This window comes from Felis catus, chromosome X, assembly GCF_018350175.1.
Source record: "Felis catus isolate Fca126 chromosome X, F.catus_Fca126_mat1.0, whole genome shotgun sequence".
Classification (NCBI taxonomy): domain Eukaryota; kingdom Metazoa; phylum Chordata; class Mammalia; order Carnivora; family Felidae; genus Felis; species Felis catus.
In genome coordinates this window covers 127102849-127125687 of record NC_058386.1, presented here as the reverse complement: position 1 = coordinate 127125687, position 22839 = coordinate 127102849, and the positions used below count along the sequence as shown (strand labels likewise).

The window sequence follows — 22839 nt, the reverse complement described above, 5'->3', positions numbered from 1 at the left end:
CCTCAAAAAATTAAAAATAGAACTACCCTATGACCTAGCAATAGCACTGCTAGGAATTTATCCAAATGATATAGGAGTGCTAATTCATAGGGGCACCTATACTCCAATATTTATAGCAGCACTTTCAACAATAGCCAAATCATGGAAAGAGCCTGAATGTCCATCAACTGATGAATGGATAAAGAAGATGTGGTTTATATATACAATGGAATACTACTTGGCAATGAGAAAGAATAAAATCTTGCCATTTGCAACAACGTGGATGGAACTGGAGGTGTTATGCTGAGTTATATAAGTCAGTCAGAGAAAGACAGATATCATGTGTTTTCACTCCTATGTGGAACCTGAGAAACTTAACAAAAGACCATGGGGGAAGGGAAGGGGAAAAATAGTTTCAAAAGAGGGAGGCAAACCCATAAGAGACTCTTGAATACAGAGAACAAACTGAGAGTTGATGGGGAGTGGGGGAGAGGGGAAAGTGGATAATGGGCATTGAGGAGGGCAGTTCTTGGGATGAACACTGGGTGTTGTATGTAAGCAATGAATCATGGGAATCTACCCCCGAAAACAAGAGCACACTATATACACTGTATGTTAGCTAACTTGACAATAAATTATATTTAAAAATTTTTTAAAATAAAGTTTTAGTTAAGATTATAAAAAAAATTACATGCAAACAAATGAAAGTTAAAACACACTGGTAGATCTGATCTCAATGAGCATACCGAAGAATGATCACAGGGGAGAGACCAACACCCAGATCCCAGGCTGACTGTTGGGCGGTGCACATGCAGGAAGGGCCAGAACAGTAGCGCAAAGGCTGTGGAAAGTGGGCTGACCCTGGAAGCACAGGCCAGAGAAGGAGGCAGAATGTGCAGCTTATGCCTGACCAGGTCCTATGCCTGCTACAACACAAGTATTAACATTCTTCGTAAAACTTAACAAGACCTGGAGTCAAAGTCATAGGCAAAATGTCCAGGATGCAATGCAAAATTACTTGGTACGTGAAGAAAACCATGAATGTGTCAATTTGCATGACAAAAAGGTAATCAACATACACTAATGATAAGATGACACAGATGGCGAAATTATCTGACAAAGACTTTAAAGTGGCTATTATATGAGAAAGAATGAAATATGGCCCTTTGTAGCAACGTGGATGGAACTGGAGAGTGTGATGCTAAGTGAAATAAGCCATACAGAGAAAGACAGATACCATATGTTTTCACTCTTATGTGGATCCTGAGAAACTTAACAGAAACCCATGGGGGAGGGGAAGGAAAAAAAAAAAAGAGGTTAGAGTGGGAGAGAGCCAAAGCATAAGAGACTCTTAAAAACTGAGAACAAACTGAGGGTTGATGGGGGGGGGGGGTGGGAGGGAGGGAAGGGTAGGTGATGGGCATTGAAGAGGGCATCTTTTGGATGAGCACTGGGTGTTGTATGGAAACCAATTTGACAATAAATTTCATATATTAAAAAAATAAATAAAGTGGCTATTATAAAAATATCTGACAAAGACTTTAAAGTGGCTATTATAAAAATGCTTGAATGAGTAATCATGAACACCCCTGAAATAAAAGTTAAAATACAAAGCATCAGCAAAGAGACAGAAGAAACAGGAAAAAGCCAAATGGAAACTTCAGAACTGAAAAATGCAATAATTGATATAAAAATGCCCAATCAACGGACTCAATATCAGAATGCAGATGACAGAGGAAAGATTCACTGAACTTGAAGACAGACCAATAGAATTATTCATTCTGGAGAACGGAAAAAAAAGACTCAAAAGAACAAAAAAGAGCCTCAGGGACTAGTGGAACAACCATCTAAAGGTCTAATATTTGCGTTCTTAGAGTCTCAGAAGGGGAAGAGAACGACTGGAGTGCTGAAAAGATATACAAATGCATATTTAAGAAGCTGTACAAACTAGAACAGAACAAACCCCCCAAATCCATGCCATCACATTAAAACTTCTGAAAATGAAAGACAAAATATATTGAAAGAAAAATTTTACAATATCTATAGGGGAACAAATGATTCAGATGACTGTGGAGTTTTCATCAGAAACCATGGGGCCAGAAGGAAGTGGCCCATTTTTTCAAATGCTGAAAGAAAAGAACTGTTACTCCAGAATTATGTATCCAGTAAAAGCTGTTTTAGTAATAAAGGTGAAATGAAGCCATTCTCAAATGAAGGAAAAATAAGAGAATTCATAGCCAGAATTGCCAGAATTGCTAATCGATGTTCTTCATATAAAAGGGAAATTATACTAGCAGGAAACTTGGAATATCAGGAATGAGGGAAGAGCAACGGAAATGGCAAATATATGAGTAGATATTATATAGGCTATCCTCCCATTCTTGAGTTCTACAAAAGGTGTAAGATTGATTGGTCTTCTGAGTGTAACGTATGTACAGACAACTCTAATGTAAAAAAGAGGAAGATAAGGGACCTATATGGTGCTAATGTTTCTACATTCCAATTGAAATGGTAAAATTTTGAATCTAATGGACTGTGAAAAGTATGTGTTTTGTACCTGCTAGAGCAAACACTAAAAAACCATACAGAGAGATATAGTCCAAATCACAACATATAAATTAAAATGAAATACTATTCTAAAATATATTCAAAGAACCCAAAAGAAGGCAAGAAAGAAGAAACAGTGGAACAACAACAATGACAATGAATAGAGGGAACAAACAGAAAATAATAAAATGTCAAACCTAAATATAAACACATCAGGATCTAATTGACATTTATAGAACATTCCACCTAACAACAGTAGAATACACATCATCAAGTGTTCATGGAGTGTCACTAAGATAGACCATATCCTGTGTTATAAATCAAAAGTTAATAAATTTAAAAGAATTTAAAGCATACAACATACTTTCTCTGACCATAAAGGAATTAAACTAGAACTCAATACTAAAAGCATAACAAGAGAATCTTCCAACACTTAGAAATTAAACAACATACCTGTAAGTAATCTATGAGTCAAAGAGAAATTAAAAATATATTGAACTGGAAAAAAATGAAAGTAAAACATCTAAATCGGGGCCTAGCAGGAGTTTTATACCATTAAACAATATATTACAAAGAAGAAAGGTATTAATCAATAATCTAAACTTCTATCTTAAGAAACTCAGAGGAGAAGAGCAAAATAAGCTCAAATCAAACAGAAAGAAGGAAATAACAAAGATAAAAGCAGAAATCAGGAGGCGTCTGGGTGGCTCAGTCGGTTAAGCATCCAACTCAATTTTGGCTCAGGTCATGCACGATCTCACAATTCATGAGTTCGAGCCTTGCATCGGGTTCTGTGCTGAGTGTGAAGCCTACTTGGGATTCTCTCCCTCCCTCCCTGTCTGCCCCTCCCCCAGTAGCACACACATGCATGCACACTCTCTCTAAAAAATAAAAAATAAATTTAGAAAGCAGAAATCAATACAATTAAAAAGAGAAAACCAGTAGAGAAAATGCAATGAAACTGAAAGTTCGTTGTTTGATATAACTGTAACAAGCTTGATGAAACAGAAGATACAACTCACCAATATCAAGAATGAATGGAAATCACCAGACTTTGTAGCCATTTAAAGGAAAATAAGGGAATACTATTAATAGCTTTATGAACCTAAAGTTGACCCAAACTGTTAATGTTTTTTCATTTCTTCCTTATTATTCCGAGCCCCAAACCTCCTTGCTGTGACCTTTCTAGGTCCTTAGCCATCTGTGTCCTCCAGGAAGCAGTGCAGCCACGCCTTTCCTCAGCACATTTTGAAATTACTTCTTCCTGTTTCCCAAAACCTCTCAAAATTCTCACTCCTAGAACACACCTCAGCTGCATATTAGGAAAACCGAAGTCACTAGGTGCTCAAGAGTTAACATACAGTTTGTTATATCATTGGACCAATATTAAAGCAAAATCATATAAAAATGGCATAGGTCCACATCCTTAAGCCCTTGGGGCCAAATGTGCTTTGGAATTCAAAATGTTTTCTAATTTTTGGAAAAATAATTTAGAAATTACACAAAGACCATATTGGTAACACCCTGAGGGTTGGGGGGCTGGAATAGTACCCTGTAATCTAACACATTAATATTTCTGCAGCAAAATCCAAATGCAAAATTTTGGTGTGAATATCTATACTTCCATAAATAATGATGACAGCCTCTTTGTAGTTCAGGTAAAGTTTTGCAGCCAAAAGAGTTTGTTGCGAACTTAACAACAACAACTAAAAACTTGCTTTCTGGAGCTTTTTGAATTTTAGAATTGCAGATAATTTATTGGGGACCCATATTTCAACTTTGAATCTATTAGCAACCTTCTCTCAAATCTCTCTCTCTCTCTCTCTCTCTCAAATCTTTGGATTTACTACCACCATTCTAGCATTCTAGGTAATAATACGTAAGAAACGTTACCATGTGACGTACCAGAGGAATGGAAACATGGTTCCAGATGGTTGATGTGCACGTGTAGGTATTCAGCTGCCACTTCATTCCACCAGTAATTTCCTTGTCTGAAGTCTGAGGCCACTTCATGTCAGATCTAAGATGGGATTTATAAATCAGTCCACTCTGAAGAATGACAAGTCTACCATTTAAACATGAAGTCACAAAACAAAGCCAAAAGAAGCCCATTGGCTGTTTTGTAGATGAAATTAAGTTATCATTACAAAACTAAATGTTTCTGCTGGGTTTTGAGTTCACGAAAAGAATTCAATGGTAGCAGTTATGCATAAAAAAGTGACTTGAGTGAATACATTTTATTCTAAGCTATTTTAATAGTTTATCTAGAGAAAAAACTAGTATTCTCCCAGGGTGGTAGGTCGAAGGGGCACTAAGGTCAGAGGCAGAAGTGTTGAGTTCTGAGCCCCACGAGGCTATTCACTAGCTGTGTAACCTTCATTAAGGAACTTCTTTTCTTACTTGTAAAATGGGATTTACCTATCTTCTTTATGAATTAAAGTTATTAGGAGAATAAATAATACTAGATAGAGAATATTTTATATAAATATGATAATAAATAGAAAGAAAAGGAAACAAATGCTTATGTTCTTGTCCTAAAAGCTCCTGTTTATTCCATATTTGTCATTTGACTTATATAAGTTTAATTTTTATCTAAGTGATACGGAGTTTAAAAAGTCAAATAATACAAAAAGATCTAAAACCAGAAACATCAGTCACCACTTCCCCTTCCCAAAGGTAGCCACTCTTTTCTTCATGGTATTTAAATCCATAATTCTAAAAAAGAATGTCTATACTACTATATCTTAATTGATAAGTTTAATTTAGAAGTTAGACACTATTGATTTCCTTTGGAAGATTTGTCATTCACACCATACCCTACTTCCCCTTTCCACATCTACATCTTTGAAACCTAGTATATATATATATATATATATATATATATATATATATATATAACCAGAGAGAGAGAGAGAGAGAGAGAGAGATGTGTGTGTGTGTGTGTGTGTACACCTTATATATGTAAATATAAAAACACTACAGAGGTTAATAGCCCTGACGCTAGAGCAAGACTGCCTGGGTTCAAATCCCACTTCAGCCACTTTCTAACTGTGTAAGGTTGGGCAAGTTACAGAATTTCTGTATCTCAATTTGCTCATATGTGAAGTGTGGATTCATTGCATTCATTCAACAAATATCCATTAAATATCTACTAGGTGCCAGACAGTATTCTCAGTGCTTAGGATACATAAAACAGATGAAAACATCTGCCTTCATAGAGCTTATGATCTAGTGGAAATAATAACTATCTTAAGTTGAAAGATTTTTTCTCCTGAAGACATCTCTCTTGGGGCTCTATATCCTTCTGTTCCAATCTAACCTGCTCTCTAGGCCAATTGTACAAATATCACCCTGGGATTTCCATTGTTGCTATATTGGGAATTCCTTCCACCTCTCACTTCAGTAGGACTCTGTTTCCCTGAATCCCATGTGTTCCTCTTTCTTAGTTTTCTGTTTTCTTGGAGCACACCTTGTAGGAGATTCCTGAGCAAAGGTGCATGGTAAGTCCTTTTTTTTTTTTTTGCATTTTTTGAGTTTTAAAAATGTCTATTTAACTGTTGCATTTGGTTGGGAGCTTGTCTGAGTACAGACTTCTAGACTAGAAATAAATTTCACTAAAATTTTTAACAGGGTGAAGTATTTTCTTCTAGCTTCCAGTGTTATTATTTTAAGGTCCAATGTTACACTTATTTCTGATCCATTGTTTGTGCTTCATTTTCCTCAATTCTTGACACTTTAACCTTTCAGTTAAATCCCTATAATATTATGATGTTTCAAAGTTCACTTCTGGACCTACCATTATCCTCTTTACTCTCTACCAAGATGAAGAAATCAAGCCTTATGACTTTAACCACCACAGTGTTTAGGGGCGCCTGGCTGGCTCGGTGGGAAGAGCATGTGCCTCTTGATCTCAGAGTTGTCAGTTCGAGCCTCCCACTGGGTGTAGAGATTACTTAAAAATACTTTTTAAAAATCTTAAAAAAAATAACTACCACAGTTTTTAGCTCTAGCTCTAATATCCAGACTTCTATGTCTACCTCTTAGATGTCTCATACATATTTGAAACATAACATGTCAAAAGAGAACGCTTGATTCAACTTGCCTACTCCAACTGTTTCTCCTTCAATCTCTCCCATCCCAATACATGACTTTACTATCCATGCAGCAGCTCAAACCAAAAACTTAAGCAGCATCCCTAATCCTCTTATTCTGTCAACTCTACCTTCGAAACACGTCTCAGATGCATCCACTTTTCATTACATTGCCTCTACCACCACCATCCCACAGTCGGTGTTTCAGACAGCACACTCCAAGAAAAAAAGGAGGAGTCTATGTAGGTAGCGTAATTTTTCAATATATTCCTAGATTTTATTTGTGAATCCAACCAGGAACCCATGATGCATCTGCAGATCTGTAATTCCTTTTTTAAAAATTTATGTGGTGTTTGCTCCATGCATGTTTCCGCTTCTTGGATGAATTTGTTTATATTTTGCTTGGAAATCAATTTACTCCAAATTTCAAATATGCTGTTGCCACAGCGCTGCATAAAATATTCGCTTTTACTTATTTTAATCTCGCCTACATCTGTGGTCATGTCAGCCCTCTCAATTTCATGTTGTTACACTTTTACATTTCCTTTTCTGTTTAGTCATGGGAGCTTATTTTATTAGACTTTAAAAAGAAAAATTTTTGCATTTATTTTTGTTTGCAATTTTACTAATTTGAGCTTTTATCTTTATAAATTTTATCTAATATATTTTTTATAATTTTATATAGATTTTCTTAAGACAAAAACTAAATGTTTATTAATTTCTCTTTTTTGGCAATGATGAAATTTTCCTCTGAGTTTAGCTTCCAACAGTTTGATAACTTTCCTTTGGCTTTCCTCTTTGGCAAAGTTTATTTGTTTATTTATTTAAATTAAAGTTAGTTAACACACAGCATAGTATTGGCTTCAGGAGTAGAGCCCAGTGATTCATCACTTACCTATGACACCAACTGCTCATCCCAACAACTGCCCTCCTGAGTGCCCATCACCCCTTTAGCCCAACCCTCCACCCACCTCCCCTCCAGCAACCCTCAGTTTGTTTTCTATACTTCAGAGTCTCTTATGGTTTGCCTCCCTGCCTGTTTTTATCTTCTTTTTCCTTCCCTTCCCCTATGTTCATCCATTGTGTTTCTTAAATTCCACATGAGTGAAGTTATGATACTTGTCTTTCTCTGAGTTATTTCATTTAGTATAATACACTCTAATTCCTTCCATGCTGTTGCAGATGGCAAGATTTCATTCTTTTTGATCGCCAAGTAGTACTCCATTGGATATATGTACCACACCTTCTTTATCCATTCATCAGTCAGTGGACATTTGGACTATGTTTTTAAACTTATAAATAGTTAAGATCCATGGTCAACTTTTTATTAATGAGTTATGATTTCATTAGATTATGACAGAATATAGCCTGTAAAATTCTGTAGTTTTTTGCCAAGGTGTGATTGCTTTGAAGAAAATGAACATTCCGTGTGTGTGTGTGTGTGTGCGTGCGTGCGCGCACTCAGGTTTATTATTTATTATGCATTATTCAAATTCCTCTATGTCCTTACTCACGTTTTGCTTACTAGATCTATCCAATAATGAAAGAGGTGGTTTGAAATCACTGCTTATAATTGTATTTTTCTTAAATTCTCCATGTATTTCTAATAATTGTTTCATGTATTTAACTTTGTGTATACACAAAATAGTGCCTCCATAGTGTCTTTTATCATTGTAATGGTATCCCTCCTAATCTGTGTAGTGTTTTTAAACTTACATCCCACAGTATTTGTTGTTAATATTATCACTTCTGCCTTCCTTTGGTTTTCATTTGCCTGCTTTTGGAAGTTTTTTTGGCTGAAAATGTAGGGATTCACTCACTGAAGTAACACTGATTATCTTAAGATGCCGAGAAGTTCCAACTGGTGGTTTTACAGCCTTTGTTTAATAAAATAAAAAATAAGTATTAGTCACTTGAGTCTATATAATAAAGGAAAGAACCAAGAGTACAAAACCACGAGGAATGCCAATGTTTAAGACATGCTTAGAAAAACAGATCCTCCAGATAAACCATTGAAGGGATTGTCAGAGGGGTAGGAGGAGAACTGTGTAATATATAATATGGTACACTTTCACCAAGAACATCGCCTACGAAAATTGGGATAGTATATAACAAATTCTCTATATTAATTATTGAAGGAAAAAATTCTCATATTATAGAGTTTTTTAACAAATGATTTCTATATCGAATCTAAAATAATTACTTTTTTGGTTGTTATTCTCATGAGTCTCTTCCTCTAACATGTATGTTATTGGCTGTACTTTTTAAATACTAAAATCTTACTTGTTGACTGGACTTTCTCCGAAGTTAAGATCTGTTTCATAAAACAAACAAATTTCACATTATTTTTGTATACTTTTTCTTAAAATAAATTTAAATATGAATATATATACATATATATATATATAATATTAATTTAAAAATAGATGCTTACTTCCTGCAAGGCTAGCAGGCAAGCCATCCAGATTGTTTGCAATGGTTTTTCCACCTTGCCGTTTGGCTCCAACACGTTTGCAGACTTGTGAATATAATGTTTGTTATAATATATCATATAGGGAAAATAATCTGAAAATAAGAAACAGAATTAGATGAAAACCTAAAGCAAATTTATATCAACACAGTAATGATATATATGTACCTCCCATTACAAAATAATAGCACATAAAATTATTAGGTTAATGACTATAAAGTCATGTTAAATTACTCATTAAATACATTTTAATTGAGCACTTCTTAGATACCATACTCAGTGCTGAAGATACAGTGAAGAAATAAGAAAAAACTCCCTGCCTTCATGCAGCATATATTCCATTGGAGACAAAATAACCAAGGTAAATGAAGCATATGTTAGCTTGTGGTAAGTGCTAAGGGAAAAATATCAGAGAGAAAGGTATGATATGTCGGTAGGGGAGGGGTATTTAAATTTTAGATAGGAAAAGTTCACTGAGAAGGGGACTTTTAAGTAAAGACCTAAAGTATATGAAAGTAAACCATGTGCATCCAGCAGAAAGAACAGCATGAACAAAGGCCCTCAGGAATAATAATGAGGCAAATGTGTCTGAAGTTAGAGTAATCAAAGGGGTCAGAAAGGCAACTGAGGTCCTTGTAAAGAATTGTAAGGACTTTGCATTTTACTCTGAGGCCACCATCTTAGGCCAACTTCCCTGAGATGGGGAAGCCACTGGAGAGATTTGAACAGAGGAGAGATATGATCTGGTTTTTTGTAATGTTTGTTTGTTTATTTATTTATTTATTTATTTATTTAATTTATTTATTTTGAGAGAGAGAGGGTGAGTAGGGAAGGAGCAGAGAGAGAGGGAGAGAGAGAATCCAAAGCCAGTTCTGCACTGTCAGCACAGAGCCCAACGAGGGGCTCAATCCCATGAACCATGAGATCATGACCTGCGCCAAAATCAAGAGTTGGATCCCTAACCGACTGAGCCACCCAGGCACCCCTATCTGATTGGTATTTTAATGAGATCACCCTGTTATGTAAAGAAGGACTGCAGGGCAAGGGAAGAAGCAGGGAGGTGGTCTGAAAGCCCTTGTAGTGGTCCAGGTCAGAGATGATGGTAACGTTAACTAGGGTGGTAGCACTGGAGATAGTGAGAAGTGGTCAACATTTAGACATATTTTGAAGGTAAAACCAACAGGTTTGCGGTAGAGTATCAGAAGCTTAGTTTTAGACATATTGAGTTTTAGAACCCTACTAGACAATTCAAGTGAAATCACCGACTAGACACTTGGATACCAATTCTGAAGTCCAAGAGAAATGGCTGTAGCTAGAGATACTAATTTGGGGGTCCTTATCACGTAAACAGTGTTTAAGGCCTTGAGCCTGGATGAGGTCATCTAGGAATGAGTAAGTATATGTAAAGAAGAGAAATGAGGATAAATCAGTAAAAAAAAAGTCTAAAAAGGAGCCAAGAGTTACATAAGAAGAAAACCAATAGGTAAACTTAAGAAAGTGTATCAAAGAGGTGGGAGTGATGAACTGAGGGGACCCAACAAGATGAAGCCTGAGTAATCACCATCAGATCTTGCAATGTGGAGGTGACTGATGACTTTAATAAGACTCATTTAGTGGTGTACGAGCTAAAAATAGTGCTTAATGTGGTTTATGAGGAAATAAGGGAAATGTTCACACATGATTCTTAGGAACTGTATGAACAAGTGGACAAAATAATCAATGAAGATACAGAGGATCTGAAAAAAACACAATTAACAACTTCAGCCTAACAGACATACACAGAATACTGTATCTACCAACAAAAGGATGCAGTTTTCCAGTGCACATAAAACTTCTACCAAAAAGAAAAATGATTACATGCTGGGCCATGAAGGAAGTATCAACAAATTCCAAAGGACTGAAATTACAGCGAAGATTCTCTGACATAATGCAACCAGGCTACAATTTAGTAGCAAAAAAAGATCATTAGAAGATCCCCATATGTCCAAAAGATACATGGAAAGATGCTAAACACCACTCATCATCAGGGAAATACAAATCAAAACCACTATGAGACACCACCTCACACCTGTCAGAATGGCTAAAATTAACAACTCAGGAAACAACAGGTGTTGGTGAGGATGTGGAGAAAGGGGAACTCTCTTGCACTGCTCATGGGATTGCAAACTGGTGCAGTCACTCTGGAAAACAGTACCAATGTTCCTGAAAACATTAAAAATAGTACTACCCTATGATCCAGTAATCACACCACTGGATATTTTCACAAAGAATACAAAAACACTAATGCAAAGGGATACATGTACCCGTATGCTTACAGAAGCACTATCTACAATAGCCAAGCTATGGAAGCAGCCCAAGTGTCCAGTGATAGATGAATGGATAAGGAAGGTGTGGTTTATCTATACAATGGAATGTTATTTGACCATAAAAATAGAATAAAGTCTTGCCATTTGCAATGACACAGATGGAGGTAGTGAGTATTATGCTAAGTGAAATAAGTCAGTCAGAAAAAGACAAATACCTTATGATTTCATCATATGTGGAATTTGAGAAACAGAACAAACAAAGGACAAGGAGAGACAAACCAAGAAATAGACTCTTAACTCTAGAGAACAGACTGATTGATGGTCACCAGAGGGGAGGTGGGAAGGACGAATGGGTAAAATAGGTGATGGGGATTAAGGAGGGCACTTGTGATGGGCACCGGGTGTTGTATGGAAGCGTAGAATCACTATATTGTACACTTGGAACTAATATAACACTGCATGTTAACTATACTGAAATTAAAATGAAAAACTGAATAAAAAAGATCCCCATTCCCCATATACATGAAATTTTGAAATGCACTTCTAAGTAACACATGGGTCAAGCCCTGTTCTAAGCATTCTACAGGTACTGATTCATTTATCCTGAGAGCAACCTTATGAGGATCAGGAAGCTGAGGTACAGAGAGGTTAAGTAGTCTGCCCTAAGTCACACAGTCTATGAATGCTAGAGTGAAATTTGAACCCAAGCACTCTGGTTTCATGGCAGGTACCTTTAAACCATTGATTTGAGAGAAAAAGTGGTTTCAGCTGCTCATAGGGTTGTCAGTAGAATCGGTTCAAGCAATGAGGGTCAGGCAACCCATAGGCCTTTGTAATAGCATAGTAGTAGTTCCCCATTCTCCCTACCCTTGACTTGGAATTCACATTCACATTAGACTGAATCCACAGCTTGTCAAATACTATATTTAACTGTCTTGTAACATCTGTCATAAGTGCTCATGACTCCCGTAGGGACTCAGCAAAGTAGTCATTCTTTTGGAGTATACTATACAAAAATGTATACTCTTTTGGAGTATACTATACAAAAATGTGCTACTTTTGCTATAATATGGTTTCATTCAAAGGACTTACTATGTTCCTCATAGTTTTGGTCAAACTTACCCATTCAAAGTGCAGAAGGTTTGTCCATTAAGAATATATGTACAAAAGAAAAGCAAAAACATTTAAAATGGATACAGTTTAAGTCTTCAAGTTAAATTAAGAACTTTAATTCGAACACATATAAACCCTATGATAATATAGCTCATTATTACTGGATTTGTGACTAGAGGATTAAGTAACATCATCGAAACACAATCACCCATTAAAAAAACAGAATATGGCTGATTATGAACTGTCATGTGCCAGTAAATGTGTAACAACCAGCTCTCCAAGAAAAACAAAAGGCCTGTTTTGTAGTGTTTGTCCATTTCTGTCGTGTAAATACTTCTATCATGGCCAATTTCAAGTTACCAATGTGACATCAACCAGCTTGCAAAATTCCTGAAAATTCAGCAAACTACCGAAGTATGAGGCAAACTAACCTTAAGAGGTTACAAAGGACTTCCATGTTAAGCGTAACAAGGTATCACACTGTATGTGTTCTTTGTTAAATTTATCTTTTAATTAGTAATTGTTTACATGTACAAAATTCAAGTTACAAAATTGTGTACAATGAGGACTCTCCCACCCATCCTTTCCATGAACCACCAAGTTCTTGGAGGCAGTGCATTTTATTCATTTCTTGTATATCTTTCCAGAAGTATTCTTTAAGAAATTTACAAACATATATATCCTTTTTTCTGTTTTAAAAACAAAGATGGGAGTATACTATACTTTGTGTCACACCTTGCTCATTTTTTATTTAACAATATGTATTGGAAATATTTCTATTTCAATACATAAAAACAAGCCTCTTATTGTATTGGATATCCCTGTTCATATATCATTTCGCAATCCTGAATATATGCATTGAATAAATTCCTACAAATGAAACCACTTGGTCAGAGACTGCTTCAGGAGGAGGCAGCACACATAGTAGGTGGTTAAGCAGCAGAATAATTAAAGACTCTAATCCTGTTCTCAGTGATTACTGACATAATCATATAATCGAGTTAGGTTACCTGAGAACCAAGCTCTGCTTGTTGAAGTTTTCACAACTGGATTATTTGGGATGGGGGGAATCAATGCGCGCTGAAGACTTAAAAGATTACAAGAAAAATGAGGCATACTGGAAAATAAATAGAATCACATATATCCCACCCAGCTGAGCATACATTTCCTTAATTTAACCATCTATCCATCCATTAATCCATCCATCCAACTATATACTAATTATACATCTGTGATAAAGAGAATAGTCAACAGACTTGTTGTCTAATACAATGTGATAATATAAGTCAATTATAATCAACATAACCTAATAAGTGGAATGAATGAATAATACATGATCTTTATAGAAATTCTGAAAAATACTGAAAAGTAAAAAGAAAAAAGAAAAAATTGAAATCAACCATAATTTTTCCAATCAGAAATAGCTAACAAACATTTGAAGCATTATACCTCAAAATGTGTATTATTTAATTTGTGTATATACACACATATACAGAAGAGTGCAGGTCTGTGTGTATGTGCATATATGTGTGTATACACACACACGTCTTGAATGTTACTATGCACACTGTTTTGTGGATAAGCATTAAATCATTGTCTACAACAGTTATTCTCACTAGGGAAGCCTCTAAGGGAGGAAAACAAATTCTGCAAAAGAGGGTTTGTTCCAGTCCCAACTTCTGAGTTTGAGACTCACTCAACATAATAAAAGCTGTTCCCTTGGGAAGCATGTCAGCCTTGTAGAGAGTATGGAATCCCATAAAAGACTGAAAACCTCTATTCCATTTAAAACTGCTACATAGTGTTCCAGCAGGTTCAAAGCCCATGATTTACTTAGTCACTTCCATGTTGTTAAAAGGAAGGAAATTATTTACATGGAAACAAAATTAATTTATATTAAGGCATTTATTAACTTACCTGTAAGGAGGAAAACTGTCATTTTTCTCTTCCAAAGAAGCTAAATGCTCTTTTAGGGCTTCAAGTAAACTGTAGGGTGCCTGAAGATCAAGTTTTTGTGGAAGACTTATTTTCTGATAGTTCTTAGCAAATCCATACTCTCCTACATCATAAAAAGGTTCTAAACAAAAACTAAGACACCTATATAGCAAAGGTATTAAAGGTAAATACAGATGACCTTTGAACAATGTGGGGGTTAGGTACACAGACCCTTGTGCAGTTGAAAATCCATGTATAACGTTTGACTCTCCAAAAAGTTAGCCACTGATAGCCTACTATTGATTGGAAGCCTCACCAACAATATAAACAGTTGGTTAATGTAGATTTTGTGTGTTATACATATTATATGTTCTATTCTTACAATAATACCTAACTTTCCTTAATTTTTTCAGTATTTCTAGGTGATGAAGTTCATCCATGAGTTTTTTCAAATTGCTGCAAATCTCCAAAAAATTTTCCAATCTATTTATTGAAAAAACTCCACATATAAGTGGACCTGCATAGTTCAAACCCATGTTCAATTGCTACAAGTAAATTCATTATGAAAAGCAGCATCTTGGCGGCAAATAAGATTTTCAAACTATGCTTTTATGTACATTTTTTTTTAAAACGACAAAAGGACTGGTAAAACATCTCTCTCTTTTGGGGAAGACATCAGACTTGCAATCATTCATTATTTTTGGTTCCTTCATGAGTCACCAAGTCACTACATAAATTTAAGTAAAACATTAAGCCTAATGGAGAAGAGGGAGAAAGGGAGAGAAGGAAACAGAGAGAGAAAGAAAAAAAAGGGAGAATCTCACTCATATTAGCACATTCAATCATGGTTTTTGGTCTCTGCTGAAATGTCACCTCCTCACCGATATAAAATAGTAGCTACCAATATAGTCTCTTTACCCTCACTATGTTTTACTTTTCTTCACATCACTTACCTTCACTGAAACTATAAGTTTCTTTCTCTTTTTTACATTTTATTTATTTTTGAGACCAAGAGAGACAGAGCACAAGTGGGTGAGGGGCAGAAAGAGAGAGAGAGAGGGAGACACAGAATCCAAAGCAGGCTCCAGGCTCTGAGCTGTCAGCACAGAGCCCAACACGGGGCTCAAACTCACAGACCGTGAGATCCTGACCTGAGCCGAAGTCAGACGCTTAACCGACGGAGCCACCCAGGCGCCCCTAGGTTTCTTTCTATGTATGTTTATTGTCTGCTCTCTTGCAATAGAATATGAGGGTGTGGCACATAGTAAGTGCTTAATTAATATTTGCTAAATGAATGTGGATACATCTTTTCATTCCCAATCCCCATTAAAAATGGAAAAAGTGTGCTTCTTATATAAGATCTGTTCCCAAAGGAGTTTTACATAACCCACCATTTCTCTCCTGATCCAATCACTCACTCTGAAGCAAGTTTACTGATAAACTACTACAATACATTAGACCCTAGGGATACAGCCAAGAATCTGGCCCCAGGCTTCATGACCTGGGAAGCTCCAGTCTACAGATCTAGGGGAGGAGAACTATCAAAGAATCACAGGAATAAATGTAAAATCAAAGTTGTGAAAAGTACTATGAAAGAAGGGTACATGATATTCAGCTAGCGTTTAAGTTGCGGAATCTGATCACGTCAAGGAGGTCAGAGAAGCAAGTCCTCCTGAAGAAAGCAACAGGTGAGTTGAGATCTGAAGGATCTCCAGAAGATAAGTAGGGTAGTAGGAGAAGAATGAGAATCGCAGGTAGAACATGTGCAAAGACCCTGGGAAGGTCACATAGCACAGACCGAGAATAACCATGCACCATGTTGCTAGAGCAGAGAGCAAAGGGAAATGTGGGGGAGATGAACCTGGAGAGTAGGTAAGGATTCAACAATGGTGACCACTGGAGGACTTTTTTTTTAATTTCTTTTTTTTTTAATTTGAGTATAGTTGACACAGGATGTTACATTAGTTTCAGACATACAACATAGTGATTCACAAGTGCACATGTTCTGCTATGCTCACAGTTGTAGCTAGTATCTACCACCATGAAATGCTAGCACAATACAACTGACTATATTCCTGTGTTGTAGATTTTATTCTTGTCACTTATTCACTTCATAATTGGAAGCCTGTATCTCCCACTCTCCTTCACCCATTTTGCCCCTACTCCTACCACCCTCTCCTCTGGCCATAATCAGTTTGTTCTGTGTATTTACAGGTCTTTTCTGCTCTTTGTTTATTTACATGCTGCCTGATTCCAAAATATATTACAAAGATATAATTAAAACAGTGTAGTATTAAGTTCAGACACATGGAAGAATAGGACAGAATAGAATCCTTGAAAAAAATACATATATATATTCTACAAGCTCATACATGCAGACAACAAATTAGTGGTCCCCAGAGGTGGCATTGGAGTGAGGGTCACAGAAATGGGTAATTTTTAACATTTAAATAAATAAAGAAAAAAAAAGAAATTACTCAATTTACCTAACTATATACCAATGTTTGTTCTATTTCTTCTTATTTTTTTAATGTTTATTTTATTTTTTTTCAATATATGAAGTCTCTTGTCAAATTGGTTTCCATACACCACCCAGTACTCATCCCAAAAGGTGCCCTCCTCAATACCCATTACCCACCCTCCCCTCCTCCCCACCCCCCATCAACCCTCAGTTTGTTCTCAGTTTTTAAGAGTCTCTTATGCGTTGGCTCTCTTCCACTCTAACCTCTTTTTATTTCCTTCCCCTCCCCCATGGGTTTCTGTTAAGTTTCTCAAGATCCACATAAGAGTGAAACCATATGGTATCTGTCTTTCTCTGTATGGCTTATTTCACTTAGCATAACACTCTCCAGTTCCATCCATGTTGCTACAAAGGGCCATATTTCATTCTTTCTCATTGCCATGTAGTATTCCATTGTGTATATAAACCACAATTTCTTTATCCATTCATCAGTTGATGGACATTTAGGCTCTTTCCATAATTTGGCTATTGTTGAGAGTGCTGCTATAAACATTGGGGTACAAGGGCCCCTATGCATCAGTACTCCCGTATCCCTTGGGTAAATTCCTAGCAGTGCTATTACTGGGTCATAGGGTAGGTCTATTTTTAATTTTTTGAGGAACCTCCACACTGTTTTCCAGAGTGGCTGCACCAAGTTGCATTCCCACCAACAGTGCAAGAGGGTTCCCGTTTCTCCACATCTTCTCCAGCATCTATAGTCTCCTGATTTGTTCATTTTGGCCACTCTGACTGGCATGAGGTGATATCTGAGTGTGGTTTTGATTTGTATTTCCCTGATGAGGAGTGACGTTGAGCATCTTTTCATGTGCCTGTTGGCCATCCGGATGTCTTCTTTAGAGAAGTGTCTATTCATGTTTTCTGCCCATTTCTTCACTGAGTTATTTGTTTTTTGGGTGTGGAGTTTGGTGAGCTTTTTATAGATTTTGGATACTAGCCCTTTGTCCGATATGTCATTTGCAAATATCTTTTCCCATTCCGTTGGTTGCCTTTTAGTTTTGTTGGTTGTTTCCTTTGCTGTGCAGAAGCTTTTTATCTTCATAAGGTCCCAGTAATTCACTTTTGCTTTTAATTCCCTTGCCTTTGGGGATGTGTCGAGTAAGAGATTGCTACGGCTGAGGTCAGAGAGGTCTTTTCCTGCTTTCTCCTCTAGGGTTTTGATGGTTTCCTGTCTCACATTCAGGTCCTTTATCCATTTTGAGTTTATTTTTGTGAATGGTGTGAGAAAGTGGTCTAGTTTCAACCTTCTGCATGTTGCTGTCCAGTTCTCCCAGCACCATTTGTAAAAGAGACTGTCTTTTTTCCATTGGATATTCTTTCCTGCTTTGTCAAAGATTAGTTGGCCATACTTTTGTGGGTCCAATTTTGGAGTCTCTATTCTATTCCATTGGTCTATGTGTCTGTTTTTGTGCCAATGCCATGCTGTCTTGATGATTATAGCTTTGTAGTAGAGGCTAAAGTCTGGGATTGTGATGCCTCCTGCTTTGGTCTTCTTCTTCAAAATTACTTTGGCTATTCGGGGCCTTTTGTGGTTCCATATGAATTTTAGGATTGCTTGTTCTAGTTTCGAGAAGAATGCTGGTGCAATTTTGATTGGGATTGCATTGAATGTGTAGATAGCTTTGGGTAGTATTGACATTTTGACAATATTTATTCTTCCAATCCATGAGCAGGGAATGTCTTTCCATTTCTTTATATCTTCTTCAATTTCCTTCATAAGCTTTCTATAGTTTTCAGCATACAGATCTTTTACATCTTTGGTTAGATTTATTCCTAGGTATTTTATGCTTCTTGGTGCAATTGTGAATGGGATCATCTTCTTTATTTCTCTTTCTGTTGCTTCATTGTTAGTGTATAAGAATGCAACTGATTTCTGTACATTGATTTTGTATCCTGCAACTTTGTTGAATTCATGTATCAGTTCTAGCAGACTTTTGGTGGAGTCTATCGGATTTTCCATGTATAATATCATGTCATCTGCAAAAAGTGAAAGCTTAACTTAAACTTTGCCAATTTTGATGCCTTTGATTTCCTTTTGTTGTCTGATTGCTGATGCTAGAACTTCTAACACTGTGTTAAACAACAGCGGTGAGAGTGGGCATCCCTGTCGTGTTCCTGATCTCAGGGAAAAAGCTCTCAGTTGTTCCCCACTGAGGATGATGTTAGCTGTGGGCTTTTCATAAATGGCTTTTATGATCTTTAAGTATGTTCCTTCTATCCCGACTTTCTCGAGGGTTTTTATTAAGAAAGGTTACTGAATTTTGTCAAAGGCCTTTTCTGCTTCGATTGAGAGGATCATATGGTTATCTTTTCTTTTATTAATGTGATGTATCACATTGATTTGCGAATGTTGAACCAGCCCTGCATCCCAGGAATGAATCCCACTTGATCATGGTGAATAATTCTTTTTATAAGCTGTTGAATTCGATTTGCTAGTATCTTATTGAGAATTTTTGCATCCATATTCATCAGGGATATTGGCCTGTAGTTCTCTTGTTTTAGTGGGTCTCTGTCTGGTTTAGGAATCAAAGTAATACTGGCTTCATAGAATGAGTCTGGAAGTTTTCCTTCCCTTTCTATTTCTTGGAATAGCTTGAGAAGGATAGGTATTATCTCTGCTTTAAACGTCTGGTAGAACTCCCCTGGGAAGCCATCTGGTCCTGGACTCTTATTTGTTGGGAGATTTTTGATAACTCAATCCATTTCTTTGCTGGTTATGGGTCCGTTCAAGCTTTCTATTTCCTCCTGATTGAGTTTTGGAAGCATGTGGGTGTTCAGGAATTTGTCCATTTCTTCCAGGTTGTCCAATTTGCTGGTATATAATTTTTCATAGTATTCCCTGATAATTGTTTGTATCTCTGAGGGATTGGTTGTAATAATTCCATTTTCATTCATGATTTTATCTATTTGGGTCATCTCCCTTTTCTTTTTGAGAAGCCTGGCTAGAGGTTTGTCAATTTGGTTTATTTTTTCAAAAAACCAACTCTTGGTTTTGTTGATCTGCTCTACAGGTTTTTTAGATTCTATATTGTTTATTTCTGCTCTGATCTTTATTATTTCTCTTCTTCTGCTGGGTTTAGGCTGTCTTTGCTGTTCTGCTTCTATTTCCTTTAGGTGTGCTATTAGATTTTGTATTTGGGATTTTTCTTGTTTCTTGAGATAGGCCTGGATTGCAATGTATTTTCCTCTCAGGACTGCCTTCGCTGCATCCCAAAGCGTTTGGATTGTTGTATTTTCATTTCCGTTTGTTTCCATATATTTTTTGATTTCTTCTCTAATTGCCTGGTTGACCCATTCATTCTTTAGTAGGGTGTTCTTTAACCTCCATGCTTTTGGAGGTTTTCCAGACTTTTTCCTGTGGTTGATTTCAAGCTTCATAGCATTGTGGTCTGAAAGTATGCATGGTATGATTTCAATTTTTGTATACTTATGAAGGGCTGTTTTGTGACCCAGTATGTGATCTATCTTGGAGAATGTTCCATGTGCACTCGAGAAGAAAGTATATTCTGTTGCTTTGGGATGTAGAGTTCTAAATATATCTGTCAAGTCCATCTGATCCAATGTATCATTCAGGGCCCTTGTTTCTTTATTGACCGTGTGTCTAGATGATCTATCCATTTCTGTAAGTGGAGTGTTAAAGTCCCCTGCAATTACCACATTCTTATCAATAAGGTTGCTTATGTTTGTGAGTAATTGTTTTATATATTTGGGGGCTCCTGTATTCAGCGCATAGACATTCATAATTGTTAGCTCTTCCTGATGGATAGACCCTGTGATTATTATATAATGCCCTTCTTCTTCTTTTGTTACAGCCTTTAATTTAAAGTCTAGTTTGTCTGATATAAGTATGGCTACTCCACTGGAGGACTTTTAAGCAAGGGGTGAAGTGATCACGTTTGTATTTTGCAAGTTACCAGATCAGCATTCTGGTTGCATTGTGCCAAACAAACAGCATGGGGCAGAGTCTATGGTGGCAGAGTGAGTGATGGTGGCCACTCTGGTGCATTGTGCCAAACAAACAGCATGGGGCAGAGTCTATGGTGGAAGTGAGTGATGATGGAAGTTTAAGCTAGGATTATGGATGATGGTGTGGTGGCAGAGGTGGGTGTAGATGGCCACTGAAATGGCAGTTGGAGGAGGGTTTAATGAAGGAACTGTTTGCAGAGATGTAGGCAGGGGAAGGAACAATTCTGCAAAAAAAAGGGGAGTGCTATCATTGATTATAATGGTACAACAGATATAAAGAAGGGCAACAAACACATGGGCCTGAAAATAGAGGAGCTGACAGAATGAGGCCACCAAGCAGAAATCTGCTCAGAGGGATTCTCCCGTTGGGCCAAAGGTGGGGACCAGGTCTTCTCCTGAGTACAGAAGAAAAAGAGAATCTTCCCTTGATGGAGCCTATAGGCACTTCAGCAGTGGGAAAACCAGGAAGTCTGGGGCTTAGGGTGAACCTCAAAGGTTCGAATATATGAGATGGGCAAGAAGGGACAATGGGACACCCAAAAATGAACAGAGCACTGCCAGTTTCATTAGGGCAAACACACAGTGGCCAATGAGACAGTGTTTCTGGTTCATTCAGTCAGTCATCCACTGAATATATAACAAAATAACTAACAAAGAATACATAAAATAACAAAATAACAGCAGTTATCACTACATTTGAACAACATTTTTTTTGGAAGGACTCGTTTTCATCTGAGTTGTTTTCAGACAATTCACTGTGAGCTGTAAATCTGTGGAAATGCCGCTGCCCAAGGTGACAGATATAAGTAGCAGAACATTGCTCAGAACTACTGAAAACTTAACAGGCACCAAGGTGCTTTGCAGTGAAAGGGCAGGTATGAATCTGTAAGACGTCTTTTGTGAGGCACGCAGTTACCCCCCACCCCCCAACGGCACAGAAACACTGTGGCGAAGGCAGGAGGAGAGAGCATCCAGGTACACGTGAGAGTGGAACCAGCCGGTCGGTGTTCGAGTTTGTGTCCCTGGAGCGCTGATGAGGGATGTGGCCCAGAGATGTATGTTTGAACGAGGCTGGTGTGAACTAAAAACGCAGACAGCGCAGACCTCGCACGTGAGTTTCCGGGAGTCACCCCGAGCAGCAACGGCGCAGAATGGGTGAAAGATGAGGGCCACACACAGACACAGCAGCCGGCCGCTCACAGGAGGAGGCTCTGTGAGCCCCAGACGATGTCAAAATCAAGACAGAAAGGATTCGCTGAGCAAACGAGCGAGATCTCCTTTTCAGAAGACACAAGGGTTTCAGTGAGCCCGCACCTAATAGGTTGGCATCCGTTCACATGAAGTAAAGACTGATGGAGGCAAGAGGAGAAGCTGGCCAACCTATAGTCACAAAGGAAGACCTGAGGACCTCCGAGGATCCAGGGGCACACTGGCTAAAAACGCCCCTTGAAACCGTGCGTTGTTTGGAGTAGACCTGTCTCAAGGAGACCAACTGCGGTGGGGCCGAGGTGAGACTGACTTAATGCTCACCTCCCTAGCCTCCCTCCCCTCCCTCCCTTCCCAAGGAGCGCTGCATTTCACTGCACTCCAGGGTTTCCAGGACACCCAAGACAGCACGACGTCATGGGAGCAGCTCTGCCAACTCAGGGCCATGACAAATGACTTTCTGTACTGGCTGAGGGCCAGGGGCCAGGGTACTGATAAGGAAGCTCTCCCAGAAAAAGGAGCTGATTTAAGGAGGAAGGAATGAAGATCTGCAAGAAAGTTTACTAGCAAAGACCTTCACCTGCCTTCTGCAGCCACTCCCATAGCCATGTACTTTGTTTTTGATTTGGGGGTCCTGAGAACCAGAAGTGAGGTAAGGAGGAGAGACTGGTCAGTCCAATGGGAAATGTGGACCTCTATCCTAGGGCT

General features: G+C 37.6%; 1 protein-coding gene across 5 annotated transcripts in view; it reads right to left on the bottom strand.

Moving 5' to 3' along the window:
• The window catches only part of LOC102900281 (phosphatidylinositol-binding clathrin assembly protein-like), a 60833-nt gene that overhangs the window by 14458 nt on the left and 23536 nt on the right, over positions 1-22839 (bottom strand). For 2 of the 5 annotated variants that reach the window (XM_023249189.2, XR_006592898.1), the window contains 5 exons: positions 14424-14503; positions 13517-13593; positions 9052-9135; positions 8901-8931; positions 4432-4546 (listed from right to left, as the gene is read on the bottom strand). In XM_023249189.2, coding sequence (XP_023104957.2) covers positions 4432-4546; positions 8901-8931; positions 9052-9135; positions 13517-13593; positions 14424-14503 — 387 coding nt within the window. Of the gene's footprint in view, positions 1-4431; positions 4547-8333; positions 8495-8820; positions 8932-9051; positions 9136-13516; positions 13594-14423; positions 14504-22839 lie in introns of those variants that run through there. The other 3 variants (XR_002739861.2, XR_002739860.2, XR_002739862.2) reach the window with 3 other exon arrangements.